Raw genomic sequence first — 16,697 nt, forward strand, 5'->3', positions numbered from 1 at the left:
CTGGGTTGTACTTCAGGAAAAAACGTCTGCCATCAACCCCTCAATATGTGCCTCAATGACATTTCACCCGTGTGCTTGTGAGAGTGTGTGTTTCCGAGAGATGTGTATGTGTATGTGTTTGTGTCGACGGATAGAGATTACTTAGATGCGACCGATCAGATTAGAGGTGCAAAATGTTTCAGAGGAAGACAAATCATGATGGGCGACTAGATTCTCCTTCCCACCATTTGTTGATGACCTTTTGTGCCCTGATTCTGTGGTCTTAACTGCATGCCTGTGCTCATTTTGTCATACCAAAGCGACGTCTTCGGCATCTGCACACAACTGTCTCATTCCACATGATGCAAAACTGGAACGGTTTGCTCTATTGCAGATGATTATGGGTATTCTTAGACGTGTACAAATTGCAATCCTCATTTAGCCTGTATAGCTTGATTCACACGTGCAAATCATGAAGCCATAGATATGGGTATATCTATATTATTCTATATTTCAAATTTGGCGCTTTTTACTTTAGATTTTGTTCTTCTACTAAGAGTGATGTGTGTATACCTTCATATATATGAATTTATATTACTATTATATATTATTTATTTTCTCTCAAGTTTCAGAGGGTCTTTGATTTGTAAAAGGTCACACTTGAAGCTTGAGGTTTGTTTATTTTCATTGGGAATATTGTTCAATATGATACTGACTTTATATTGATGATTATCATAAACCTGTGTTTGTAACAAAATGTGTTAAATAATCAAAAAAAAACCTGTCCTGTTTTTACACCTGTTTTGTTTTCGGGCAGATTTATGTGCTCTTGTGCAGATTTTTTTTTCCGGTTGATAGTACTGATCACAAAACATTTTTACAGCCAACCATGAGCCTCCTGTTTTGATGTTGGGGCGGGCCCAGCGGCCGTCCAAGCCTCTTTCTAACTTCATGTTTAGTGGAAGAATTAGCTTGACTATTATTTGCAAAAACCAATCAGTCTCAATAAATTTTGAAATTGCTGCTGTAAAGAAGTAACACGTGTGTGCCTTGTCTTTTGTTTGATGGGACAAATGTTGTCATAACCCCCTGCTGTCCACAAGGGGGCAGACAAGTCCAAGAAAGTAAACACAAAGGAATGCATCCTGACTGTTGATTTTACATGTCCTTCTTTGGAAGATACGTAATTATAAACATGCATTCAATATTATTCATCGGATTAAAATAGAATCTGACCGCAGACTTCTTCCATTCAGGTTTATTTTTCTTTCTGTCACATTACATCACATAGATCACATTATTAGCATCATACATGGTCATCCATCTTTTCAAGCACTAGTCATAGGCTTGACATTCACACAAATACTCCTTGAGTGCACCACAGAAAATGCTTCCTCCATGTGCGTGGGACTGCTGATGAAGAAGAGAGGCCGAGCCCACACACAGGAGAAACGTTGCCCTCCAGTAAGACCCGAGGCTGATGTGACGTTTCCTTTAAAACAAATGCTTTTAGCTTTGTGTGTCTTTGTCAAGCGGCAATGAGTATTTTTGATATTTTGAGGAGAACAAAGTACATCAGCCTTGGGTGATCAGTTACTGGAAGGGGAAATCTAACATATAAAACACTTCAGTGTTGTATCTCCGAACAAAAAACAAAAAAAAGAGCGATGATAGACATGCAAAAAAAACTCTAATTTAACCAGACAATCAATCAATCAATGAGAAAACAAAAACAAGCAGGAGTCAGTTTTCACACCAGCCAGTGTAAGGCTCAGTAAAAACACAAGAGAAAAAAAAAGGTCATCAAATGTCTGACGAATAAAGGAGTAAAATGCCTGGACGAATAATAAAAGCGCAGAGGAAGCAGAGAATTGGGAGGAGCTGCCATTGCAATGCATTACATTACATTTGATTTGGAAGGAGATCTATTGGCTTTGCTGCTGCTGCTGGTTTTCACACAGATAAACACATTGACATTCAAGAAAGCAGCACATCAATTTCAACATGTGGAAGTAAAAATAAAGGCTTTTTTTTATGCACATTTGAAGGGTTTAATTTAGCTTAATAAACTGGGTAAAGGCTTGGGTGGGACCACTGTAAAGCTTGATAGGACAACAGGTAATGCAAAAGGACGAGGTGAGAAGAATCACTGTAGTGAGGAGGAAGGATACGTCTGTTAGGAAACAAGGGGAAGACTCTAAAAGTGTGCTGTCAGTTGGAATGTGCAGGACAGGAGAGATTTACCCACAAAATTAAAATGTTCATTGTGACCAAAAGGTCGAATGTTATCCTGCCTAACAACAACTAAACGTCACAACCACACACAACATTCACAATGATGAGAAACACGTTAAGAAAATGACCATTTGGCAGGGAGAAAGACATTTGACAAATAGCAACAGTGTAAGCAAGTAGCCCAGATGTCACGAAACTGAAGTTAGTTCTTGTTCCCCTATAAAGCATCTCATTGCACAAAGTAAAATTGTAAAGCAATACTGCATGGTTGCGTTATATGATATGATTTAGCAGTGTGGCGACAGCTGTGGGTGTTAAAAGAAGGTTTACTACAGGGAGTACAAACTAGCGAGCAACTATAACAACAAAAAAAGACTTGTTTTTGTGGGTTTTACATTCAACAGGTTTTTTTTCTCCCCTTTGCCTCAAAGCTACAATATACATTGAATCTTTTACGTATTATGTTCACTATAGCTTCTCAATCAAATATTCTGAGCAACTATAATGTAAAAAAAGTGTACTTTTCATAAAACAAGATAACAAGGAAACAACAATATATGGAAAAGCCTCACACTTCTCTTTATGTTGCATATGTACAAGAAAGCCCTGAAACTGCAAATCCATCCATATCGTCACTGCGTGTCCCGTGTCTGCTCTCCATCAACTTTCCCTGCACAGTCAACTTCAGTTTCTACTCTCATTTCACAGGCGCAACATTCCTCATCAATTTCCACAAGAGCAACTTTGTACCCGCAGTTTTCTTCTGGCCCTGCTGACACAAGCCAAGCTCCAACTGTCTTGTTCATCACAGGCCAGTTTTAGTGCAAAGAAAAAACTACAATTACCACCTCACAATGTCATGCCTCCACCAACTAGTCAAGTTGCAGTTTACATCCATGTCCGTCCAGACTCATACAGTATATGTGGACTTTGAGGGGGTTTAACAAAAAGTGTTGTGTGGATTTTGTCAGAATTAAAGTATGGGTTATGGCCAAAAACCTGTCTTGTCACAGTGATCTTTGACCACCAAAATCTACTCACTTCATCCTAGAGTCTAAATGGACGTTTGTGCTAAATGAAAAGAAGTTCCCTCAAGGTGATGATGATCCACCAGAAATAGACTGGTGAAGGTGAAATAGTGAGCACCACAGGAGCCTGTTAACATATCAAAACATCGGCCTGTAATCCTGCTGGTGAAATCTAAAAGTGCTTTAGATGGAGAGACACCTGATTGAATGTGACACTCCATCAACAAACAGCAGTAACAGCTGTCTCCAGCAGTAATAACTGCAGCAACTACCTCAGCTCAGGGAATTGTAAATAAGAAAGGAAGCATAAATGTTACGGATAAAAAGTGTGAGTATTGTGAAACAAAACTCCAGGCAATGAAGCAGTGTAAAAGCATCTGTTATCTAGACATCAATGTGTAGCCGCTGACTAAGACCGGTGTTTTCCAATCAGGAGACAAGGCAGGTGCTGCTTTCAGCCCTTGGCACTCCTCCAAGGAAAGGCAGAGTGACTAACTACCCAAGTACCACGCTGTACTTCCCAGTACCACACTTCACAAACAGCCAGTGTGTTTAGTACAATAAATCTGACACAGAGAGCAAGACAATAACTGTGACTTAATGTAAAGTTTACTTGCTAGTAATGGGGGACCCTAGAGGTACAAAACACCCTTTCCCTGACACCCCATTTATTCCATCGGGCAGTGACGACATCCCTCCCGCCCCCTTGAAAATAAAAAAGGAAAATTCTTTCACTTCAAAATGTGTGTATATAAAATGTCCATGTATAAAAACATGTTTTTGCGCAATTTCATAGTGCAATTTCATCAGGTAAGTATAGCTTTTTCCTTTTTTCATGTTCTTTTCATTGGCACTTTGTGAAGTTTCTGACCAGAAGAGGAGGAAGATTATCTGGGATGCCACTGGAGATCAAGATTTACAGGCAGGCATCGTTCGTAACCAAACAAAATGGTGGGTTATTACTGGAACTGATGAGATATCATTAACTACTATGATCGTTTTCAAGTGTGCTTAATTGATTTGACTTGAAGCTACTAATTAACAGGCATCTGCTTTTGAGCTTTTATGAGAAGTGATAACTGTTCTCCTTTAATGTGGCATCAGCACACAGCTGAGTGACCTTGTGGCGACAGGGGGAAAGCACAGTTGTTTCTATGGCGACAGAGGTCTGAAGTCGTCATGCACCTCAGTCCAAGCTTGTATAGGAGAGGACACTGTGTGTGACGCAGACTCTACATTCAAACAGCACAACGTCAATCTTCAAAAATATACATTTACTGTCGTGATTCTGAGAGCAGGTCAGAACATTTGCTGGTAAGGGGTTTCCCTTTATCCAAGTAGAGGGGCTAAGTGCCTAAAGATAGAAAGTGTCTCATGTTGTACAGATTGTGAAGCCCTTGGAGACAGATGTGTGGTTTGTTTGGTTTAAATAAATACATTGACTTGCCTGTTTTTTGGGAAGTAGGTTATCATCTTGACAAGATCAGTATTGTCTTTAAATCAAAATCATTTAAATTAAAAATAACGTAACTAACGATTGGAAAGAATAAAAAAGTTGATCTCTCTATATGGTATGCTATAATTATTTCAAAAATGTCCTTAAGTATGACTACTGGTTTGTAGTTATGTATTTTACTTTCATTAGTATTAGCACCAGTAGGAGATCAATCCTAAATGTCCTATCCATGCCATATAATGACAATTACAAACACAAGTCACCCTGCAGGTGTTCAGTTTTAAGCTGGAAGCCTTCAAAGAATAACTAGTTGATTAAATTGACTTCAAATAAAGATCTAAGCTTCTGGAAGAATTACATGCTTGGAAGGTTTCATTGTTTTATATTTTCATTGTAAACACAATATAGGTTTTTAAATTAAAGGGTGATATTTTCAAAGATTAATCAATATTGCTCTATTCTTTATTTTTTAAATACAGGTGAAAGGGATATATCAAAAAATTACAATTTCTTACGATATAAAAATGTTACCACATGATATGTAATCTTAAATTTGGAAGGCTTTTAAATAGAGAGCGCTTGTCATTCAATAATTTGATATTACAGATCTATTCTAGAAAAATCTTTACTTTCACTCTGATTAAACATTTGTTTTACTCCACTATCAATCAGTCGACCACCTTCACCCTGGTTTGATTCTCACTTTTCATTCCCAAATGTTAGACCAGAACAAAAACTCATTCTAAACGGTTGAAAACATTTACTTAAAAAAAAAAATAGGAAATAGTCTTGGTTCCTATGAAGTTTGGCATCTAGAAATGTTGCAACGCTGGTTAGTGATCATTATTCTGAAGACTAAAGCACTAAAAACATCTCCTTCTTAAAATGTTTAGAGATTATTTCAAATTACTGACTTATCAGCGGGCTGTTGGGTTAAAATCTCTACATACAAAAGTTACATTAGTCAGTCAAGTTACGTTAGTTACGTTTCAAAGGGCAATAATTAATTGGGGTAAACGATCTCTTTAGACTAACTGGTTGTCAAAGGTTAAAAAACTGAGCCTTTCTGCCTCACCTTAATAACAACCACAAAGCAAGACAATATTAAATGCTGTAATTCTGCCGATTGCACAGTGCAACTGCTAGTTGCTTCAGCTAAACATTGCTGAAAAATAAACTCTATACAACACATCCACTTTCAGGCAGACACTGACATTTCAGTGATCCTCTAAAATATGTCTTATTTCTTCAAGGTGCATATAAGAACAAATAAGAAGAACTATCTAATATATTGTGTTCACCTCCAAAAAATAGTTTGCTAGGCCAAGGGGAATCTTTTTGTACCACAAATATGTGCATTGTTGCAAAATCACATGAAGTAAAGCTGGCTGTACTGAAGTTGCTTAAGGAACTAGGAAGTCGATGATGAACAATTTGTACTTCTTAAACATAACGTTGCTATCCAGTAAGGCTGCAGAAGACAGTGATGCTAGATTCAGGATTAGGCTTACATTTAAACTGTTGGTTGTATGTGAACAGGCGTTCTGCCTTTGGTAGGTGTGAAGTCCCTTACACAGTGACAAAGAAAAAGGATCTGCTACAGAGCGAGTACATCTGACCCTTGACCCTCCAAAAAGTCATGATCCACACCATCAACAGTAGACTACAGGATGCTCATATAATCACCCACAGAGTATAACAAAAAGCTTATCTGTAGTCTTTAAACATTGCCTGGAGTTGAGGCTGTGAGAAATGAGAACAAATATCAGGAGATTCCAATTTAAATGTTTTCCTTATTGATGAAAATGTTTCAGTCTTCAAAAAGTCTCAAAAGTTATTTTTTCTTGCTGATTTGCTTTGTTTGTTTTTACCCACCAATTTTATTTTCTCTTTGTGGTTGCAAACAGGGAAGAGAGAGAAGGCGAACGCCCTGCTGGGCTGGAGGAGTAGAGCGCTTTATCGTGGAGAAACTCCCCCTCTTCTCCTCAGTGGAAGAGTCCGTCTACAGCTGTCGCTCCGCGCGAGGAAGAACTCATCTCACAGACACGGGAAGGGGACTGGATTAGTCGGTGAATCTCTGACAGGCTTTTTTCCAGCGACAGGCTGTGCACCACATGTCTCTCTTCTCCATGCCGTACACCTTTCGGCACTTCTTTGCTTCCCCACGGGGTTTCCTAGGTAACAGCAGATGTGATAGCATAAGGACATGAACACAGACGCCCACACAGGCATAAAAACACAAACACATACATGTGTGCATGTAGGGGTGGGGGCAGACCCACATTAAAAACACAAGTCTTTCTTTGTAAACGTCATTTAGCAAATATAAAAACTATTCAATACAGGGAGGCCATCTTTCAAAAAGGGGGATTATTTAAAGGAACTGTGATATAAGAACAAAAGAAGATAATAGAAAAATAACAATTAAGATAAAATGTTTTATGTTTTAACCCAAATGTTTTGATTGTACAATTAATCCTAATGCAATTACACAGACCAATGGCGGCTGAATACCTGGTTCCGAGTGCTGATTTAGGTGCAGGCGTTATTAAAGCATGGTTCTTGATGACAGTGTTGTGTGTGACGGCTGCCGGCTGACGCTTCTCTCCGATGCTGACGGTCCGGACTTGGATCACAGGCCCCTGAGAAGCAGAAAGACATCATAAGTGATTTTTAGAACGTTATACTAATACAGTGTGGCTTACTTGTTGTAATGTCAAGTGATATATATACAACACAACCTTAATTCTCTCCCAGTCAAAATGAAAAACACATCCACAATAAAGTCCTTACACCTCGACACATAGTATGCTGCCAAAGCCAAAGATCGGCTGTCCATTTGAAGAAGTCTGGTAACCATTTAAAAGCGTCAAACACAAGGTATAGATTTGTAGTCCTGCGTGTTCAAATCGCTACAGAGACAAAAACATGATTTATTAGAGAAGCCAATTAATCGATTGACACTGTGATAGGCACAGAGCGATAAGACCATGCTTCACACACTCTGATTTATCACCGTCACCCAACCCTTTTGCGCTACTGCACATACATGCATCAAATTAGCAGGTGTGCTTGGTGACGCCCACACAAACTGTGCACCAAAGATTTATCACAAGATTTAAAACCCGGGCCCAAAGGGTTAACAGCACAGAGAAAGTCTAAGTGACAGTTAGGAGTAAATTAAGAATCAACATCATTTGTCTTCTCGGTCTCCCTGCAGCTTTAAATACTGTTGAACATTTTATTCTCTACGACAGACCTTGGATGACATTCACTGTTGCCATCCCTACAGTACCTTAAGACAGAATATTCTTTATTGCATCTGATTAACACGAGCCACCATATGGCCTTGGGGAGCACGGCTGTACTGTTAAACTTCTGAAAGCGCTCTATAACAGGAGACAGGCAACAGTTATTACACATTCCTGGATGACACACACTTTTGCATTGCACTAGCTCCTGATAACACAGACTGCATTATTATTGGGATTTTAAAAGTGTTATTCTTCTACAACACAACCAAGACAGAGTAACTAGTTAATGGAGAGTGTTGAATACATTTTGTAGGAGTCATTCTGCCCTATACTTTCAATTAAATGCCTATATGAGGTTGTTCCGAGTCAAATAAAACCAGTGCTGCTGCTCACGCTGCTAAATCCAGTGTTGAAAGATGAATCTGCACCATCATCATTAACTGGCTGCACTATCCTGATGCAATCCATTCTGCTCTGCCTAGGAAAGCCACAGTTCAAAATCAATTCATATAAAATTAATCAGATCATTCTTTAACTAGGACCATAAGAGCTCACATTGCATATGTTTTTGTAGTGGTTTCCTGACTTTTATTGTTTTTTAAATCTTTAAAACAGTTCTGGGTCTGATATGCGTCTAAGATACAAAATGTTCCCCCTCGATCCCTCAGGTCCTCTGACTGTCTGCTGGCTGTCCTGTGAGCGCAGACTGATTCATGACCACGCTGCTTCAGCCATTTTGGCCCCAGCCTTTGGAACAGACTACTTGAGGCCATGATGATGTTAGGGTTACCTTAACTGTTGTTGTAGTTTGATTGCTTTTATTCCTAAACTTTACTTCATCTTTTATTTCCATTTATTGAGGAGGCACATAGAAAAGAACGTTGGCAATGTTTATAGTAACACCTGCTTACGCTGCTATGGACAATCTGGCAATAATGCACATGCTATGGACAATCTTGCACGAATATTTTGTACATTCTATGTACAATTTTGCACTAATGTACACTCTCAAATATTGAAGTGACTGTTATTTTGTATATATTGATTGTTGTGTTTTTATTTAGGTCTTAATGTGTGAAATGTGTCTTTGATTCTGTGTATATACATATTTGCACACATCATTTAATATACATTTATTTTTATATTCGGGATTGTGGGAAACGGTTTCTCGATCTCTCCGTCTGTACACACAAACTGGGACAATAAAGTTGACTTTGACTTTGCATGCACATCTGGTTTAATGTATTGTTCTCTGGATTTTACGTCAAGCCCTCGTTGATTGTACTATATAAACTATATAAACCCATCAGAGACTGCACTGACCTCACCACCTTCAAGAAAATTACAAAAACTCACCTCTTCAATCTGGCTTTTAATGTGTGATTGTTTTTGTATTATTTGACTTTAACTATATATATTTATTTGTTGTTCTTTTCTTTTCACTATATCTGTAAAGCGTCTTTGAGCGCCTGTAAAAGCGCTAACAAAATAAATCTATTATTATTATTATTATTATTATTATTTATTATAAATGAAAAGACAGATGTTGTATATAATAAGATGGTATAAAGGATAAGGGAAAGTTAAAAAAGATAGCTACAAAAATTGGTAACAAGTGGAAACGGCACTTAGATTAGGATCAAAAGGCGTGAGACAAAGCCGGGACGCCTTTGAAAAGGACATGAGGGGATTGCCATGACACACTGATGCCGTTCCCAGTCCCATGTCCAGGCCCGGTGCCATTACCATTGCCTAACCCAGCCAGCTCAGGACCCACTGGGATTCTCACTGGAGCAGTGGCCTGGAACATGGACAAAAAATCCAAAAATAACCTTCTGTAAATATTTGGTGAAAGCACAAGCCTACAACCCACCATCGTGGTAAAGGACCTGAGATATTTGGTCAAAAGATGTTCGTATTTGATTTTTCTACATTTTCTCCACGTTGCCCAGCCCTAACTGACGGGCAGATTATGAATGAGACACACAACTGTTTTAAGACCGCTTGAAGAATAGCAGAACATCTAGTTAGCGGTAGAGAAGAGTATAAGGACAGTGCATGACCAGGAGCTAGTGTAGTTTCCGTGCTGCATATATCATCTGAAACTCTATTTTCATGTGCATTTTAAGTTGTCATGGCAACTGAAAGTTTCATACAGCCTTGAACCATTGGGAAGGACTGAATTCAATATTCAATATAGAACGATGCTTATGCTTTAACCAAATGTGTTTCTCCACCTGAAACCATTTCATTTTTACCTTCAAGGGCATCCGAGTGAGGAGTGCACATGCATTTGTACGGATAGAGGAAGAAAAGAAGAGGAAGGACGAGGAGAAGAAGAGAGAGGAGGCATGAATACCTAAAATGCTACAAAGCAGTTCAAACTAAATGCGCCGAGCAGGAATGCAAACATGATTTATTCTCTTTTCCTACTTTAAAATATTGATAATTTGTGTGAATTTGTATTAATATTTGCAAGAAAATCTTTTTTTCCATTTCTCTCCCCCACAGTGGTGTGGGAGTCAAGGATCATACTCTGACCCCGGAGCTTATTTCATACATTCATCTCAAAAGCTGCCCCTGCAGATTCTGTACCATAGAAACCTAACACTTTGTGGCTTTGTATAATACCAACTAGGGCGATTATTTATTATGTTTAACTCTTTAGAGTACGATTCGTAGGCTTGGACCTCTCTGTAACACCCCTTCACTTACAATTGTATTTTAACACATAATTAGCTTTTCAAAATGATTGTGCCCCCTGTGATTTTGAATGTTGCACTAGTCCATGTTGCTATTTTTGATAAACTACCAACTGCTTAATGTTTTCAGGGTCATTGCATTAGAAATCAGATTTAGAAATGTGTGTATAAGGTGTGTGTTGTGTGAAATACCTGGTAGGCGTGGTCAGTGCGGATGTGGCAGAGGGTGGAGGGTGCTGATTGGCTGAGCAGCGTCGGGGTCGGGCTGTGAGAACTGTTCATGTTGATGCGTTCGGAGTGAGGGACAGCAGTGAGCGGTGGAGGGAAGATGGGCGGGGGGCCGCAGGTGGTGGGGGAGGTGGGGGTGAGGCTGGACAAGCCCTCCGTCAGGCTGTCCATGTTGATCTCGATCTCTGAGTAGTAAAAGTCCTCCTCTCCATCGCTGTAGTCCGAGTCGGTGTTTCGCCTGCAGGAGAGGAGCAGCTTAGAAACTCTGAAGGATATCTTAACTCCATTTTAAATACATTTTCAGCTTTGAAGATAAGTGCTTTACTCCCACAGCAGCGTTAAGATGCACAGCTGAAACACTTATCTTACTCATTATTTTTGCAGGCCACTAATCTTCTCTTATCTGCAACCATGTAGTAGTTGGCGCAGCTCTATCATCTAAAATTGACATTTCTTTGAGGAGCATTGACCTAATGACTAATACCTCCACTGGTTTATGTTAAGTATGCCTCATATGTTCATGCTGTTAGACACGTCTATGGAAATGAAACAGAAAACATTTCAGTGCACGAAAGGATATTGTTTCTTTTGGGGTTTTTTTATAATTTCAATTGTATAATATTTATTTGTGGTTTCCCTTTATCTTGCTTTAACTATTAAGTATCATTTTGAAGCAAAGACACAGGCAAATTCAGCCGTTTTTTTGCACACATGTTTTTTTATTTTAAGTTAAAAAAATAAATGTGATCTCAAAGCACAAAAGGTCCATTTAAAACATAGTGACTTCTGATTGTAGTAGCCATTAAAGATGACAATAACTTTAGCAGTGATCTTCAATTTGACTGAACTACCTGTGACCTAAGCACAGCTGTCACTTATAGACGTGCAGAAAGTGGTATCACTTCCCAGCAGCAGGGGGCAGTAAGAGCCAGTGTGCTGCACGGCTGCTCAAATAAACAAGCTGGTGATGAAATGACAATAACTGTGAGGACAGTTTCTTTTGAGGATCTTCAAAAAACTAATGTATAATGTTATAATATCTCACATGTACCTGAAGCAGTGTGTAATAACAGTGCACTGGATAGCTTCAATAAACCACACACATTTATAATTATATTTGTTTCAGTATTACAAAACAAAAGACATCGGTTTCTTTATATTTAGCTCTAAGCTGTACTACACAATCAAGTCGTATGTAAAGACAGTTAAGTGGCATCCACGCTGTGAGTAGTCATATATCCTTTTCTTGTATTACTACATTATTTAAATCACAGAGTTTAACATTTCTACCCACGAGCGGCCATGCCTCACTGACACCTACACAGTGAAAGTCTTTATCAAAGTGAAAAAAAGCCTGCAGTTGTGAATAAAAAAAACATGAATACAAATAAAAACAAACTTTTGAATACTGCTGGTTCCACTATAAAGATAATCCATGTGACTCATACATATCATCATATTGCCTGTCGGTGGTGTGTGGATGTGTGGGTGAGTGTGTAATGGTTTAGCTAAGACAAAAGATGTGGCTGAATGCATAATACACAATACTAGGCAGCTTGTAATACTTTATGGAGAACCAAAACACTATGAGCTAAGGCGGTGAACTTTAAATACTGTGAAAATGATTGACAGCTTTATATTTATCAGAATACCTTAATTAGTCTTAGGTTTATACTGTCAAGAATCCTACCTGGATTCATTAACTAAGCACTACATGAGTTCAGTTTTGAAACTCACCCCAGGTGGACGGTGCGAACGTGTCGCTGGATCCCTGAGGAGGTGCTGAGGACCTTTTCACAGTTCTTCCACAAGCACTTGAACATCACCTTCATGGAGTTCTGAAAGAGATGTTCCCCACATGAGTGTCAACATAAAAAACACATATATGTCATTACATCTTTCCCTGTGTGAATATTTGCATTGCCGCTTTTTGTTAAATACCAATCATGTGGAATATATATATATATACATGCCGTTAATAACTGTGCAATATATACCTGGCTGCTATATCTCAGAACTGTTACAGGATGTATATTTTGTAAATCGTGTAATTTTTCTTCTTAATTTTTTATCTTTATTATTTTTTTAATGCATGCTTCTTAGGTAATATTAAGCCGTCTCTTTTCTTGCTGTAACAAATGCAAATGTCCCCTCCGTGGGACGAGTAAAGGTATTCTGATTCTGAACCAAAGGCTTGAAATATCCGCTGTCAGACAAGGTAGAAACGGTGATGAAATTGAACATATTCTCAGCAGAACACTGATTATGGGAAATCGAGGTTTATGCGGTGTGCCGTGTAATGTCACGTTCCTGTGTGTGGATCTCATAAGCAGCCTCACTACAAAGGCCTTCGTGGGAGATTGATGCCACGCTACAAGGGGCCAAACACTACACCTCATTTGAGAGCTATTAGAGCAGCAAGTCTATCAAAATAGAAATCTGATATGTGACAAGTTCAGGCACATAGAGAGTAAAAGAGAAAGATATCGGAGAAAACAGGGACAGGCAAACAGGACAGACAGTTACCTGCTAATACATGCATGTCCCCGACTGATCGATGAGTGGACTAAATGCACTCTTTAGATTTTAACTCCTCCTACTCTCTGTTCATGTTGTGAGCTCGGTTGGAGATGATAACATAAATAGTTTGGTGTGAGGGTGCAGCCTGGGGGGTGCCCCTAAAGTTTAAAACAACATTCAAGGCCTCTCAAAAACTAAATATAACCACAAGTACACCGCCATCTCCCTATAGACATAGACACCTGTGACAACCACAATAACTTTTTTCTGAGCTCATCGTCAAATGTACCGTTTGTAAATGCTTATCACATTTGATCCTGCTTTTACACAAACAAAGGATAACTCTCCTTTGTTCATAAGCAAGCCATGAGGAGATATATAGATGGATTTGTTTTCAATTCATTTTCCCTTTTGCCTATCAGGGGCTGGCAGCTGTCCGATGAGCAGGCAGGGACCTGCATCTCTTCTAATGAAAAACAGTGGGTGTGTACTGTCATTCCCTTTCAGCAGCCTCTGGCAGTAGGAGGGCAGAAAAGGGAGGGAGGAAAACTGAGTAGAACAGGTTTTTTTATCAATGGCTATGTAAACTCTGCTACACTGCTCTGTCTTTGAACTGTTCCTCAACGCCTGCCACTCCCTTTCTTATTTAACAGCAACATGCAAATACACTTCTCAAGTGGGGCTTGGCTAAATTCACGTCCCCTGATGGTGTTTTAGGTGCTGTTTACACGAGAACGCAAACGGTTGTATCCGCTACTTTTCTCTTTCATATAGCCCGTTTGTTAACACGAGGCCGTAACGGAAATGCGGAAACGGACCCCGCAAACGATAACGGGTCCCAAGGTGGATAGATCTGCAAACGGAACGCTCTGGGGGGTCAAACGGCTCAGTGTGTCATTTCCTGATAACGATGAAGCCATAGCCCCGCCTCTGCTGCTCACTGGTGTACACTACACTACAGATGTTAGTGCAAAATCTACAGCTCCTCTACCACAACCATCAGCAACAAGTGGACATGGAGAATTACATGAACTACATGTTGCTAAATCCACCGCGGGGCATAAACAGAAGGGTAGCCATGGCAACCATGCTCGGGGGTCTTCTTCGCTGCTTTTGGTGTATTTTGTGGCGAAAGTACAGCGCCACTTACAGGCCCGGCATATGTACTACAGCATCTCCAGCGCTTTCGAGCGGTCTAGTGTGAACGAAATACTTTTTTGATATCGTCTTCGGTTCGTTTTGTTTGCGTTTACGTGTAAATGAGGTCTTAAACAACCCCACTAATACAAATGACACAGCAAAGCAAGCCTTTAATCCCACAAACAATCCCAAATCACTTAATTCCCTGAGCATTTTCCTTGCATCTTAACACAGTTACAGTACGACTGGTGACTGTGATGTTTAATAATCCTCTTAACCCAGTGCCTGCTCAAAATCAAACAGCATCCAACTGAAGGGGCCGCCGCTCACAGAAGGCTTAGACCTCTAGGGTTGCTGTCGTCAGCTATATTGCGGCACTAAGCTAGCCGGCCGCTGAGCTCATAGTTTAGCTCTCTTCCGAACAACTTGTGTGTCTATATTCCTCCAGGCCCGGGTCATCCCACTTCATTTCCTGTCAGCTTATCTATGGTATGGCATGGGTCACTGGCAGCATGGTACTTGGAGTCTTTATGGTTTTGATATATTCAGCAGCTCAATAATCTTTACTGCTCCACTCCAGGGAGAGGGAATTGAAAGCTCCCGCATATTGTACAGTATATGAGCTCTTCTCGTGGCTGTATGGCTAGAGGAAATTCATCTCGAGGATTCCTTTTTTCCTCTTGCTGCTACCATGAATATTGCCTTAAACCTCATTTGTAAGCACCCTTTCAAGCTTTTGCTACTTGCTGCTGTGCAACCAACCCTCTCCTTAATTCTTACTAACCTTTCTTCCTGTGCTCTGTGAGAAGAATGAAAAGAGGACAATTTCTAAAGTTACAAAATTAAGAATTAACCTTTTGATCCACACATGCATAAAGGAACTGATGCTGTTAAACTTCATGGTGCTACCATGGTTTGAATGCTTCTACTGGGCTACTACTACTAAAGAAATATGAAAGCACATCAGAGTTGTGTCTGTAAAGCTGTGGCCATGAAGTATTACTCAGCATGTGCTTTATTTTTTGGTTTAAGATTAAAGTTGAACAGACAGCATCTGGGGCTGCCGTCATAACCACAGATGTGACAAACCGTATTAACTGTGGATTTCAACTTGAGTTTAACTTACTTATTTCATAATATATAGTCAGTTTTATTAGATGTGTGATAAATTATATCTGATAAATTAGCAGATGTGTTTCTAATCCAATATCTTTGTTGTGCTTAGTAATCAAACCCTTTCCTGAACATGTCCCTTTCCTGAACATGTCCCTTTCATGTCCCTTTCCTGAACATGTCCCTTTGATTTCCCAAGCTGTTCAGGAGCCATAGTAATTATTTAGCCAAAGTGAATTTGCATCAGTGCTTTATAAATTAAGTGCCATACATATCGAGTCATATATAAATGCTACATGAAGATTCATTTTTACCTTTCGCTTGCGAGGTATTGGGTCCTCAAACATGAAGTGTGAGCTCTCTGGGACATCTTCATTAACATCATCCCCTGGGGTCAAGAGAGGGAAGTTCTTGTTGGTATCATTGGAAAGAGGCGGGGACGGTGTGGAGGGCACTGATTGGTCGCTGGTGTCCCAGCTCCAGTTGCCACTTGTGGAACTGCTGTAGCTATTTGACAGCACGTCTTTCCAAGCCCTGCTGCCTGGCTCTGGGACTGCAGGTCAAAGAATGCAAACGGTTAACATATTTATTATATATACAAAGAAGATCATATGTGAACATTATGGTAAGTGCACACTACTTTTAAAGACCTGAAATAAAAGTATAGCAACATAATGATTGGACAGTATGCCTCACAATCCTGACCTGGATCCTAACTGTAATGGAAATGAAAATGTAAAAGCTCACAAAAGCCATAAACCATGAAAGCCTATTTGATGCATATATCCTAATATGTTATATAAAGTTGACGTGGTTCGGGCACCTAGTAAGGATGCCACCTGGGAGGTGTTCCAGGCACGTCCAGCAGGGAAGAGACCAAGGGGTAGACCTAGGACCAGGTGGAGGGATTATATCTCTTCGCTGGCCTGGGAGCGCCTTGGGATCCCCCAGTCAGAGCTGGTTGATGTGGCCAGGGAAAGGAAAGTTTGGGGCTCTCTGCTGGAACTGCTACCTCCGCGACCCGACCACGGATAAGCGGGAG

The 16,697-nt window shown here is 39.8% G+C and overlaps 1 protein-coding gene across 1 annotated transcript in view; it reads right to left on the bottom strand.

Annotated features, from left to right (window-relative positions):
* Window positions 1–1,222: 1,222 nt before the first annotated feature.
* Window positions 1,223–16,697, bottom strand: part of si:rp71-79p20.2 (zinc finger protein 704) — a 38,198-nt gene continuing 22,723 nt past the window's right edge. Inside the window, exons 4-8 of the mRNA XM_034126331.1 lie at window positions 15,970–16,208; window positions 12,620–12,720; window positions 10,847–11,120; window positions 7,213–7,340; window positions 1,223–6,872 (exon numbers count right to left, since the gene is read on the bottom strand). Coding sequence (XP_033982222.1) covers window positions 6,761–6,872; window positions 7,213–7,340; window positions 10,847–11,120; window positions 12,620–12,720; window positions 15,970–16,208 — 854 coding nt within the window. The 3' untranslated portion in view covers window positions 1,223–6,760. The remainder of the gene's footprint in view (window positions 6,873–7,212; window positions 7,341–10,846; window positions 11,121–12,619; window positions 12,721–15,969; window positions 16,209–16,697) is intronic.

The sequence above is a fragment of the Trematomus bernacchii genome, unplaced genomic scaffold (genome assembly GCF_902827165.1).
Source record: "Trematomus bernacchii unplaced genomic scaffold, fTreBer1.1, whole genome shotgun sequence".
Taxonomy (NCBI): Eukaryota; Metazoa; Chordata; class Actinopteri; order Perciformes; family Nototheniidae; genus Trematomus; species Trematomus bernacchii.